The sequence below is a fragment of the Triturus cristatus genome, chromosome 4_1 (genome assembly GCF_964204655.1).
Source record: "Triturus cristatus chromosome 4_1, aTriCri1.1, whole genome shotgun sequence".
Classification (NCBI taxonomy): domain Eukaryota; kingdom Metazoa; phylum Chordata; class Amphibia; order Caudata; family Salamandridae; genus Triturus; species Triturus cristatus.
The window spans coordinates 761,435,905-761,449,754 of record NC_140585.1 but is presented as its reverse complement, the minus strand read 5'-3'; the positions used below and the strand labels follow the sequence as shown (position 1 = coordinate 761,449,754).

General features: G+C 46.0%; 1 protein-coding gene across 8 annotated transcripts in view; it reads left to right on the top strand.

Annotated features, from left to right (window-relative positions):
• Positions 1–13,850, top strand: part of RPAP3 (RNA polymerase II associated protein 3) — a 319,254-nt gene that overhangs the window by 250,282 nt on the left and 55,122 nt on the right. For all 8 annotated transcript variants that reach the window (XM_085653336.1, XM_085653330.1, XM_085653333.1 and 5 more), the window contains one exon: positions 6,370–6,568. In XM_085653336.1, coding sequence (XP_085509462.1) covers positions 6,370–6,568 — 199 coding nt within the window. The remainder of the gene's footprint in view (positions 1–6,369; positions 6,569–13,850) is intronic.

Here is a 13,850-nt window from a genome sequence, read left to right as displayed (position 1 = left end):
CCGAGCCGCTGCTCGCAACGCGACCTGAAGGCACCGCACCGCTGCACTTCGCACCGCAGCACCCGACACCTGCCGACAACCGCGCTCATGACTCCAACAGAGAGGAGATCGACCTGTAACTGTGACCTGTGACTTCGAGGGCCCGACGACTCCCGCACCGAGCTCCCGAACCGACACCTGCGGATGCCGTGTTTTTCGGAAACTCAACGAGAGGTCGCCGGTGCCCTGCATTTCTAAAAGGTACTGTTTGCAGGTCTTCCCGACACCGTAGCTGGCCCGCGACGCCGCGTTCAGCCAGAACTGTTAGGATTTGTTTGCTCACGACGCCGTGATAGCCCCGGACGGAGCTATCGACATCAAGGAACTGTTTTTAAAGCGTACTTTGATAACTGTAGATTTGTAAGTACTGTATTGTGGATTTTTATTATCGTTTTTGATCTTGTATATAAAAATATTGGATATTTTTCTAAACTGATGTGGTGTCCTTTTGTAGTGCTTAAACTGTATTACTGTTGGTTATGTGCAAATGCTTTACACACTGCCTCTAAGATAAGCCTGACTGCTCGTGCCAAGCTACCAAGGGGGTGAGCAGGGGTTATTTTAGGAGTATAACTCCCTTATCCTGACTAGGAAGAAGGGTCCCTATTTGGACAAAGGTGCAAGCCCTTGCCAACTAGAGACCCCCATTTCTATCAAGTTATGTCTGTATACAACAGGTGGATAAGATTCAGTAGATGGGGGCCGATGTTTAGATGGCTAAGCAAAGCAAAGAGATAAATTCAGCTAAGGGAATCGAAGGCCTTGTGCATATCCGCCAGGAGGAGCGCAGCTGGGCTCCCAAGTCTATCGACTGCAGCTATAAGCATTATGTGCACTTCTGATATTATTTCGTGTGGCACGGCCAGGCATAAAGCCTGCCTGATCCGGATTAACCAAAGCTGTAATATGTGGAACCAGGCGATTTGCGATCACCTTGGCCAAGAGTTTGGCCTCCACATTAAGCAAAGAGATCGGGAGGTACGATGAGTATTGTTCTGGGGGTCGGCCTGGCTTTAAGAAGACAACAATATCTGCATGCCTCTAATCCGGCGGGAGACAACCACTTTCCTCGTAAGCCTCGAGAGCCGCTAAGTAAGGTTTTAACAATTGTGGGTGAAATTTCTGGAAAAACTTGCAGGGAAGCCATTCGGGTCTGGCTCCTTTCCCGCTCGCATATCGAGCAGCGCAGTTAGCAATTCTTCCACTGACAAAGGTGCATCTAACGTCTCTCGCACCTCATCTGATAAGGCCAAGGGGAAAAATCATCAATGAATTTCTGAACTAGGTCTGCAGGGATAACTTAATGGGGAGCATACAAGTCTGCAAAATATGAAGCAAAGCAATCAGAAATGGTGGACGGGTCTGTAGGAGTAATCGCATCTGAACCTTGTATGCTTGGGAGCGTCTGAGGGCGCAGCGTTTGTTGGCACAGACGATGCAACAAGGCACTAGATTTGTCCCCCCACTGGTATATCTCAGCTACAGGTGGCGAACCAACAAAAGCGGGCCTCGTCTGGGATCTCTTTGGCGTATGTCTGCTGTACGCTCAACAGTTGCCTGCGCACAATACGTCCCTCTGTGTCCCTGCTCTCTTGCGCTCCAGAACGAGCAGTTGGGCCTCAATTTGTCACGGCGCTGGTGGCGTTACGCAGTACAAAAGGCAATATCTGCTCCTCTAAGAGTGGGCTTCATTGCCTCCCATAACGTAACTGGGGAGTCTACCATACCTGTGTTTAGTAAAAGATAGTCCACTAGGGATCCATGGATATCCGATCTGTATTCATCATCATGTAGCAGCCATGGTGATAGACGCCACCATAACTGGGAGCGCCTGGGATCCCGAGACAAGAGTATGGATACCGGTGAATGGTCTGATAAACTCCTGGGGAGAATTGCAGCCACAGACAATGTATGGGTGTGCGCACCTGAGAGGAAAATGCAGTCAAGGCGAGAGAAGGACTCATGGGCCCCAGAGAAGTAAGTGTTTGCACAAGCGGTGGGGTGTAGAATCCTCCACGAGTCAACCCACCCCAGTCCCCAAACTAGGGGCAATAATTTAGAGTCCTGGATCCCTGCTGCCCGAGCCGTGGCACGCCACCTATCTTGTGACGGGCACATAACATCTTTCCAATCTCCCCCAACCAAGGTCAACCCCGATGGAAGTTCAGTCCAGAGCGTTGTCAATCGCTCCACAAGAGACCATGAAAGAGGGGGGTGGGGCAAAGATACTACCCAGAACAATGGGTTCCCTATGCAATGTCCCATATACCACAATAAACCTACCCTGGGGGTCGGACCATGTTCTGCTGTGCACGAAGGGGACATTGCGATGTATAAGGATTGCAACTCCCCGGGAGCCTCTAGTGAATCCGGCGTGATATGTTTGTGCTTATCCAAACCGTCCCCAAAAAGGTGTCTTGGTACCCACTAGGTGGGTCTCCTGTATGAAGAAAATGTTCTCTGTGTCACTGGCGCAGCACAGCGCCCTGCTTGATCTTGTCGAGCAGGCCATTAGCATTCCAACTAAGAACTCGGAGCTCCCTACCCCCAACCCCAGCCGAATCCTGTATCATGACTGGCATTGTGTATAAATGGACATAGCTGATTGAGTGGCGGTGGCAATCCAAGAATCGCACATGCCAGAAGACATTGTGGCATTAACAAAAAACAACAAAAAAGCCCACACAAATTCCCCAACAAAACCCCCACCCCAGTACCTCACGTACATGGAAGTATCTGTAGCGGCGTGATCCAGGCCAAGACCCCAACATGGGGTAGCGCGAAGACCAGCCAATGGATCCTCAGTATGAGTTTCCTTCACATAGAAAGAAAAACAACTGGATATTAGGGACTCATTATACAATGCAAGCCTGCAATATACAGTACAGTAGGTGTCATGTGGTGTGAATAGTTACAGTTCTCGGAGCTGCATAATTGACAACACTGAAGGTTCTGCTTGATCTCCGGAGAGTCTCTGTTTGGATTTGCCGCAATTCTTGGACCTCTTCTTAGACTGCGAACGACGTCGCTATCTGCCATCTGCCTCCAAGGGACCACGCCCAAGTCCACTAGAAGATGTCTGGGTCGATCCTGTGTAGAGTGTGGGGTTTAAGCCGCACCGTCTCCTCAAGCCTTTGGAACACCTCTTCCGGGGACTCAAAAAAGTAGGTGCGTGACTGGTACGCCACCCGCAGACGAGCCAGGTACAACCTCGAGGAAGGACTGTCTGGGTTGCTGTACAAGCCTGGTGTAGTCTGGGAATATTAGGATGCGCTGAGTCATAGGTAAGGGAGTCCTTCGCTCTTGCCTGTTGTAGGATTGCATCTCTGTCTCTATAATTAAGGAGATGGACGATGATAGGGCGAGGACGGGCAACCGGGCGGCGGCTTCTGCAGCTGCGCACGATGAATGCGCTAGAGCACAAAGCATGGAGAAAGCAAATCAGGTGCGAACCAACCCTTGAGTCACATGGCAAGGAATCTCTCCACATTATTTCCTTCGCATCCCTGCGGAAATCCAAAAAAGCAGAGATTATTGCGACTGGCCCGTCCCTCTGCATCTTCTACTCGCGTTGCAGGCCCCAGGTGAGTGTTTCAAGGGTAGTCACTTTTTTCATCAACGTGCCTACTGTGGCTTCCACGTTCAAAATGCGGGACTCTGTCTCTGCGATACGTTGCATGGCATTTCAGAGATCTTGCCAAAGGAACATAACCTCTGCACCCACCGGCCGAATCTTGGTCTCCAATATTTCCCTTGACTGCGTTATCGCTGCTAGCAGCGCCGCATTATCCGGCATAGGGGCTTCCTGGCCGCCCAACGAGCGTCCCAAGGCTACTTTTCCAGCATATTTGTAAATGGTGCATTGTTAAGAGGACGCACCAGGTGGCTTAACCTTGGCCATTGTAGAGCCTCCCGGGGCCAAAGAGGGCAGTCCAGTAGTCGGGACGCAGCAAACTCCCACTGTGCTTGTAGAGAGGACTTTGGCGACAGGTACCAGGTATTTCACTCGCAGCGAGGGGGAGGGCCAGACCAGGTGGGGCCACCGCACCCACAAGCCACACCAAACCTCGCTTGGCTGACTCCGCGGGTTGGGCATCCCAGCCTCCTCTAATGGGCGTCAAGGCACAGCTCCCGGTCCACAATGCAGCAATAGGATAGGCAGTACATCAGCGTCTCCCAACCACCGGTATCAGACACAGCACTCTAGAGAGGAGTAGAGCAGCAGGGCGGCACACAGGACAGCGGGGATCTTAGAGGGCACAACAATGGCGCTCCGCGTTATTAATCAAGCAGGGCCCCAAAAATATACACAAGGTGGGCTGCAATGTTGACCTGTCCATCAGGTGTTAATACATTTATGTATAGCAGGCATAGGTTCAAATAAGTGTCTCCCTGTGTCTTGGAGGTGAAGTATAGCTGCTGCCTCCTCCATTCATGCCCATGCCAGGACTATGGCGCCAGCGATCGCTGCGGTGGAGGCCCCGCTGTTGTGTGTCGATTTGGATACCGTATATAGGTTTCCCGATTTATGTCCTTATATAGGCACAATTTGCATTGCCCATATTTAGGCATGGAAATCCTACCCTTATTTAGGCATTATCCATGCTAACCAAATACAGGCATGGCCACCTACATCCGTTCATCTACGTCACAACGAGTTATTGGGAAACCAGACTCTTAAGCCTTTAGGAATTCCCCTTGCTTGGATATTGATTTCTCCAAGAACTCATTTATTATGCATGAACATCTATTCCTTAGGGGTTCATTCGTGACATTCCTAAGCCTGACTTTTGTTTCAATACTGGCATTCCTGTACACCTTCAAGGTATAAATATACCTTCACTTACCATGGCAAACCACGGTTCGGCTATCTACTTGCATGACGCGGCTCGCCACGGCAAGTTCGGAAGGAAGTCAAGCCCCGCCTGACACACTGACTAGACGCTGTCATCCTCCTCGCAGAGAATCCAGCTCCAGTGTTTCTGACTCCCCTTGCGGGGTGTTAGAGATCGAGACTCGGAAAGAGATTCCAACCTCACTCATTCTAAGGTATGGAGCGGACTAGAACCTAGAGGGACTTTTGGCAAATCTTGGCAACTATAGCTAAAACTAGACTATAGACAAACAGCACCTACTTCTTACCTCGTACTACACTTAGGTTAGGCACACTGGGGAAGAACTAGCTAGATGCATCAGATGAGTATTAACATTTTAGCCTGTGTTTATGTATGTATTTTTATGAATATCTGTCATAGCTATAAACCGTGACTTTGCAGTATTATTTTATCTTACTGCTAACGCTGTACATATTTTACTTCGCATTCTGTCTTACGATTGTAGCAGTTCACATCTCTTGCACGAGAAATAAGACTGTTCAATAAACCCATTTTATTGAAACGCCAGTCTATCCATTTCTGTGTAACTCTGTAGAAACGAAGCATGCACGATTGACTGAGTGAAACTGTTATCTATTGTTCCGACGATTCTGAGATTGTTCCGATTTTAAGGGAAACAAAGTTGTCATGTTTATGCGGTTGTCAGAAACTAATTCCTTCTTGTTTATTCGAGAGGTTTCTAGTGACCTCTGAGTTAGCTGGCACACACAAGTAATTAAGTTTGAAGGACTCGACAGTGACAAACTGACCTCAGTCCTATGTCAAAACTATAGTGTATATTATTCCAATGCGCAGAGCCTATCCGGAATATAGGAACTACACTACACCGCCCACCAGTCGTGAATCCCAGGTGTGGTCCAGCCAAGATGTCGATGCGCCCAGTATTAGGCTGTTCTCTAGACTCAGCACATCTCACGCCTCAACCAGTAGTTAGATGTCTCTAGCAGAAGAACAAGTTACTTAACTTTTAATGCCTATGCTGGTAGAGACTCTATCTAACGGTAGATTCCTCATTGACCCTTCCAACTCCCCGTTCTGTGGAACAAACTCATATGGTCCAGTTTCAAGATTCCAGCCTAGAAAACTGCGCACTCATACATTCTGATTTATATGGGTTTCCCATCTGAATTGTATCCGAGCATCACATCCGGAGTGGGATGGATCCAACATGAAGCCACTTAACACCACCTACACACAACAGAATTGCTATTGAAAGTTTCCAGAACTAATCTGGGGCCTGGGAAACTTCATAAAGTGAGGAATTTATGGTAGATGTTCTCTACCAGAAAAGACGCTACCGAAGGTAAGTAACTTCTTTGTGATCTTGCACTCATATGGAAATGTTTCTACTTCTGTACTGTATGTACAGCAAAATATGTAAGATGACCGATTGGGTAAAACATAATTCTTCTTATGTACCTATTATTTTGTGCAGATCACAGACTTCTTCGGATGGCAGTTTTCATGCTGCACCCCAGTCTTGCAGTGTCAAAAGAGAGGAGAAACTTATGCTGCCTACTTTGGATACATCAGCCTCCTTTGAGATCCCTCCGGTCCCTGCAAACTCATTTCAACTTGAATCAGATTTCAGACGACTAAAGGACAATCCAGATGTACTATACATGTATTTTAAGGTAAAGTGTAGATTGAGTATGGGCACTGTTGGAAATAAATCATACATTTTGATGATTTGGTCTCGTCATATCTCACGTGCTATTACCATGTGAATTTCCAATACATGTTGCATTAGACAGTATTTTTTATTGCACCACCAACAGAAAGAAGCATTACTTCATCACCAACCAGAGCATTTAGTATGTGTTTGTACATGCTTGCATGCAGTTCACGTTTCCCCCAAAAAACAAACCTAGAGCATGCAGTAAATCTTTCATTTTGGCACTATCTCAGCTCTGGGACAAAATGTACACACTTTTTTGACGAGGGTAGGAATTTTTTTTACATTCTTGTGATGCATTTTCCTTGCATAAATATATTGGTGAATCTAACCCTCCTTTTAGAAGAGATGACTTTTTTTTTATTGCAAATACATGATAAAAAATATCTTTGGTCTTATTTCTTTTTTCCACCCAAGTCACATATTATTACATTTGTTTTCTTATCTTGGGCAAGGATAGCAGACCCTGACATCAAGGGGCATTTGGAGGGGTCTGCAAGGGCCCCCTCTCTTGAATGGGTGTCTACAACATGTTGTAGCAACCATTAGAGGAATTGGGGACATGGTCGCCATTGAAATTCATTGTAGCAAATTCCAGGTTTTAAGGTCCACAAAAAGACCACATAGAAAAGGCAATAACAGATTTTAGTCACAATAGGAGTCATTTGTTGGTGGTACAAACTAATTCATCCCAAACAAAAGAAGATTTATATCCATCCTGATACAGGACATATTCATGCTAAATCTCCAGTTAAACACAAGCTTCCTTCTGAGGACTCTCACTATACGATTTAAAAAAAAAAAGATGTGGCTACCAGCCCTGTTTATCCTGCTCCACCAACCCCTTCATTTCCACCCTCTTCTCCACATTTAGAGCCTTTACACATTTCTCCTCCGGGGTCTCCACTTTCACAGTCTGAAGAGGGAGAAATTGATGAGAACGATATTAATTTGCCTGTAAACCCATGGAAGGATTACACCATTGACCCTCCATTAGGCGATGACCCAGACCTTTACCCTGCAAACCCTTCCCCACCTGATGATAATGTGGGTTACCAGGAACTCATTGCCAGAGCAGCAGAGTACCATGGAGTGGAGTTACATAAAGAGTCGTTGGAAGAAAACTTTTCATTTGAGACACTTGGGGCAACACCCAAGTCAAGGCAGACACCCCCTATGCTGAAGGGCATGATGAGGCATGTGAATGACATTTTCAAAGACCCAGTTCGAGCACACATTTTGACTCCTAGAGTCGATAAAAAATACAAACCTTCGCCATCTGATCCTATCTTTATTAAAGGTCAGCTGACTTTTGACTCCCTTGTAGTCCACGCTCGCAAAAGAGCTAATTCACAAACTTCTGGTGATGCTCTTCTCCCAGATAAAGAATCTAGGCTCCTAGATGCTTCAGGCAAACACAAGCTGCTAATCACTGGCGCATTGCAATTACACAAGGCTTATTAGCTAGGTACGACAGATCACACTGGGATGAGATGGAGCAACTGCTCTAATATCTCCCAGAAGAACACAAAAACAAGGCAAAAGAGTTAGTACAAGAGAGCAAACTTATTTCTAACTCTTCTATTAAATGTGTTCTAGATGCTGCTGACACCGCTGCCAGGGAGATAAATACCAGCATTCTCCTCAGAAGGCATGCTTGGCTTAGGATTTCAGGTTTTAAACCTGAGGTACAACAATCCATTTTGACAAAGAAACCCTGTTTGGTCCTGTAGTCGACCAATCCCTAGAAAAAATGAAAAAAGATACCGAAGTAGCAAAGTCCATGAAACCACACCAGTGCCAATCAAATCGAGGCTCCTTTTGTTGCTCTTTTTACAGAGGGGGGTCCAAAACCACATCCTCAGACCCAAATGCTTCCACTTTCAAAAGCAAAACCCAACCCTCTCCCTCTCGAGGTTTGTATAGAGGGAATAATTCCAATGGGGTAGAGGTGCCTCAACAAGCAACACCCTTTCCCCTAACAAACAGTGACTTAACCACACTTTCCCCCGATCACTTAACACCTGTCGAGTGAAAACTTCAACAGTTTCTCCCCATTTAGCAATCCATAACAACCTACAAATGGGTGATCAACATTATTCGTCATGGTTATTGCCTGGAGCTTACCACCAATCCTCCAAACATTTCACCTTGCACTTACAAACTGTTGTCAGACCACTTACAGTTACTCATTCAAGAGGTGCAATCCCTCTTACACAAAGGAGTCATAGAACCAGTTCCGTTACACCACCAAGGTTCAGGGAATTATTCTCTATATTTCCTAATTCCCCAAAAGTACAGCTCCTTAAGACCCATTCTAGATCTCAGAGTGTTAAACCAGTACATACGCTCAGAAAAATTTCATATGGTAACACTTCAACAGGTGCATCCGCTTCTACAGCAAGGCGATTTTATGTCCACACTTGACTTAAATGACGCATACTTTCACATTCCCATACATCCAGCTCATCCAAATTCCTCTGATTTGTGATAGCAGGCAAACACTATCAGTTCAAAGAACTTCCATTCTGAGTAACTACTGCCCCAAGAGTGTTCACCAAATGTCTAGCAGCAGTGGCAGCTCATCTCAGAAGACAACAGATCCACGTCTTCCCCTACCTAGACAACTGGCTCATCAAAGCCAGCGCATACCAAAGTGTCTACAACACACTCTGGTCACGCTAGACTTACTCCACTGGTTAAGCTTCATGGTAAATACATCAAAGTCTCACCTGCAGCCTTCACAGACACAATCTTACCTGGGAGCCACTTTTGACACTGAAAAAGCTCTAGCCTCTCCCAATACAGCCAGAATTCGCAATATTCAAGCTGTTAATTCAGTTTCATGCCAACCAAAAATTACCAGCCAGAACCTTCATGCAATTGCTAAGGATGATGGCGTTATGCATAGCAATAGTGCCTCATGTAAGACTGACTATACATGTGTCCCCTACAAGAATGCTTAGCACATCAATCAATCACAGGGTCAATTGGCAGGTCTAATGTTGGTAGACTGCCGCACCCATCGCTCTCTGCAGTGGTGGAATCCACAAAATGTATTAGACTTGCAGCCCTTCATCGACCCTATTCCACAGATCGTGCTAACAGCACACACATCTCTATCAGGTTGGGGTGCCCATCTCCAAGTTTACACAATCTAGGGTCTCTGCTGTTGCAGGGATTCTGCGCAAACACCCTATGCGTAGGAATATGGGACCTTGGTATATAGGGACTGAGTCATCCTACTATCTTAGTACCCAAGAGCCCAGGACAGACTAGCTTTAGTGTCTCACTTGCCCTCCTACTCACTTACAGAGGAACAAGTGATTAGACACCCCAGGACACAACACTCCCAAGTCTCTCGGGAATCGCAGTTACAAGACACACCCTTTAGCTCACACTCTTTTACTTGTCCACAATAAGATCCGACAGAGACACAAACCAGCTTAAAATATTCATTTTAACTAACATGCTCTAATATGCAGTATACGTGCCACAATAAGCAGAAAAATGCATGCCACAAATATGGTCAGCATAGCAAGTAATCTGTAGATCATAAAAGGAGCTATCATAATGTGAGACAGAGTAGCCTAACCTCCCTCCCCTTGCACAGATGCAGGATGATTAGATATTAGAAGATCTATGGGTGTTTCTGCAGACCCCATACCTCAGTCTGTAGATGGTAGTTCTACATCATAGGTGCTGTCGTGTTCTGCTCCCTCGAAAGGTCCCTCTCCAAGTGTGTGCTACCTATCCGTGTATTCCAATAAGACCAAAGTACGTATTCCCAAAGAACAGCTGCATATGTATGTCTTGTCTAGGTGCTAGGGCCTGACCAGAACAGAATAACAAGAGGCATTGTTGTTCGACCTTGTTTGCAATGTTCAGACTTAATCCCAGGACAGCTTCAACGCAACAGTGGGTTCTCAAATGAAAATATCAAAAGAAGCATTTGCAAAATAAACTCATGTAGTAACGTGTGCAAAGCAGTGTACAGTCTGCAGCATGCTCATGCTAAGTTAGGGAACACGACAATGCCCCCATGGGCCATGTGACACTGGGACACCAAGCACAAACATCTCATCAACTATCTAGAGCTTCTAGCAGTATTTCTAGCACTCAAAGCTTTACAGTCTCACCTCATAGGCAGAGTTGTCTTAGTCTGCACGAGCAACATGACAGCTATGTACTATATACAAAAAGCACTCCTTTTGTTTCTGGTTCGGAAGCTCAGGCAAACATCACTCACACTGATTCTAGTTGCCCCCATTTGGGCTCGTCAACCTTGGTTTGCCACAGAACAATCAGTGGTTCCACATCAAAAGCTGCATCTCAGCTCCAGCCTTCTCACACAGAGTCATTGAGAAACCAGGCACCCAAACCCAAAGGAGTTCAGTTTAGCGATTTGGATCCTGAAATTCAAGAGTTTTCATATTTAAATTTGCTTATACATGTATTAGATTGCACCTTGCAGCAGTTGCTGCATATTTGCAAAACAGACAGCATTTATCCATAAGGCTTAAAAAGAGTAATTCCACCCAGAATACCTCTGGCACTGGTGTGGAATATCAACATTGTACTTAAAAGACTCATGCATCCACCCTTTGAGCCTTTACACAGATGTCCTTTGCAGTTCCTTTCATGAAAGGTTGCCTTCCTCATTGTAGTCACTTCATTAAGGAGAGTTAGTGAGCTACAGGCATTAACATTTAGAAGAACTCTTCTTGCAGCTTCATAAGGATAGGGTAGTTCTTCGCACCTATCCTAAATTATTCTCTAAAGTTGTTTCTGCTTTTTACATTAAGCAATCCATTGAGGTACCTCTGTTCTTCAATCAATCAATCAGGGCATTGTAAAGCTCAGCTACTCACCCGAAAGGGTCTCAAGGCGCTGGGAGGGGGGCGCACACCTCCTGGATGTTCACAGTGATTCATCGAAGAGCCAGGTTTTGAAGTCCTTCAAGAACTTAGAGAGTGTTGATGTCTGGAGGTGGAGAGGGAGGGAATTCCATTCCTTGGCTGAGAGGAGGGAGAAGGAGCATCCTCCTGTTCTGGTCTTCTTTATGTGTGGTACTGTCGCAGGGGAGAGCTGGGCTCAGCGGAGGGATCTTTGGGGGGTGTGGAATGAGAGGCTGTGGTTCATGTAGGCAGGTCCGGTGTTGTGAAGGGCCTTGTGGGCATTGGTGAATAGCTTAAAGGTGACTCTCTTCTTGATGGGGAGCCAGTGTAGTGTCCATAGGTGTTGGCTGATGTGGCAGTGGTGCAGTAGGTTGAGGACTAGTCTGGTGGCAGTGTTCTGGACGTTCTGGAGTTTGTGTGTCAGGTTCTTGTTAATCCCAACGTAGTGTGTTGCCTTAGTCAAGTCTGCTGCTGATGAGGGCGTGGGTGACGATTTTCCTGTGTTCGAGGAAGATCCAGTTCAAGGTCTTTCGGAGTTGGCAGAGGGTGTGGTAGCAGGAAAAGGTGACAGCGTTGATCAAGTGGTCCTTTTTGAGTTTGGAGTCCAGGATGATTCCGAGTTTGCTTGCGTGGTCCATGGGGGAGGGAGGGTTCCCGAGGACGGTGGGGGGGCCAGCAGGTGTTGTTCCAGGCGTCGGGTGTGGTCCCATGATAAGTACTTCGGTTTTGTCCGTGTTGAGCTGAAGGCAGCTGGTTTTCATCCACCTGGCAACTGCTTCCATTTTTTCTTGAAAGTTGTGTTTGGAGATCTTGGGTTCGTTGGATAGGGAGAGGATGAGTTGGGTGTATTCTGCGTTCAATACAATGTTGAGTCAGTCCACTGGATTCTGTAGCAGAAAGAGCTCTTCACACGCTGTCAGACGAGCATTATCGTATCATATTGATATCACAAAATATATTTGTAAAACAAAGCAACTTTTTGTTGCATTTGCTCCACCTCACAAAGGTAATACTATCTCTAAATCAGGCACTTTCAGATGGATTGTTAAATGCATTCAAACCTGCTGTGCTAAAGCTAAAAGAACTTTATCTCTACTCCCAGAGTGCATTCCACATTTGCAAAATAGGGGCATCTATGGCCTTTTTAAGTAACATTCCTATTGCTGATCTCTGTAAAGCAGCAACATGGTCCAACCACACACATCTACTAAACACTATTGTGTGGATGTGTTAGCACGCCAACAAGCCAATGTAGGACAAGCAGTGCTAAAGACACTTTTCCAGACAACTGCAACATCGGCTGGTTAGCCACCGCTTTGGGAGAACACTTCTATATATTCTATGCAAAGCATGTGTATCTACAGCACACATGCCTCGAACCGATTATGTTACTTACCTAGTACGCATCTGTTCTTGGCATGTAGAGCTGTAGATTGACATGTGCCCTCCCACCTCCCCGTACACCGGTAGTTGTTTCAGTTCTCTTTATCTACATTACATATGCATGGACATCCCTTTACTACACTCACTCCATTCTCACCATCTTTCGAGAAAACAATTTAACAATGGAGTCGATGCTCATGCGCAATATCACCGAAAGGAGTAGTCACCTTACCTCGTGACTCGAAAGACTTCATCGAAAAAAAGCAACTTGTAAACATCCGGACCCAACACTATATGACAGGAGTATGCAAAGCATGTGAATCGACAGCTCTACATGCCAAGAACAGATGCTTACTGGGTAAGTAACAAACTCCTTTTTATATGTCCTTACACTATTTCTGTCCTCACCTCATACAGTAGGCCCCCTAGATATGGATATCTGGCCCTGAAGAATGCCCGAGAGCCGTATGGGCTTTAAGGATGGGCAAAAACATGTTGGCCTAACTTTTACAGTGAGTTGAGTCATTGCTCTCACATATACCGCCTCATACCACTTTTTTTAACCTTAGTTAATGTACCCACTGAAAAAGGCAAGAGGCCGGGATACAATAAGGTTTTTTTTAAGAGTGCTCGCCCCCACGCTGTTCAGTTATTATATTAATGGAGCAGCAGAGTAACTTGCAAAGTGCAACCATGGCACCCCAAAATCTGCAGGCACTAATACTCCCATCCTCATGTTTGCAGATGGCACACTCCTATTATCTAGAATTCTGCTATGCCTTCAATCCTTGCTCGATTGCTTTTCATCCTTTTGCATAGCAAGGGGCCTAGAGATAAACCATACAAAGTCCAAATATATGGAACTGAATGCCCAGCAGTCTTTTTGAGGAAGGATGTCAGTAGAAGGGGGTCACTCTTGGAACAAGTAAAACGTTTTGATTGTCTGGGTGTATGATTGTC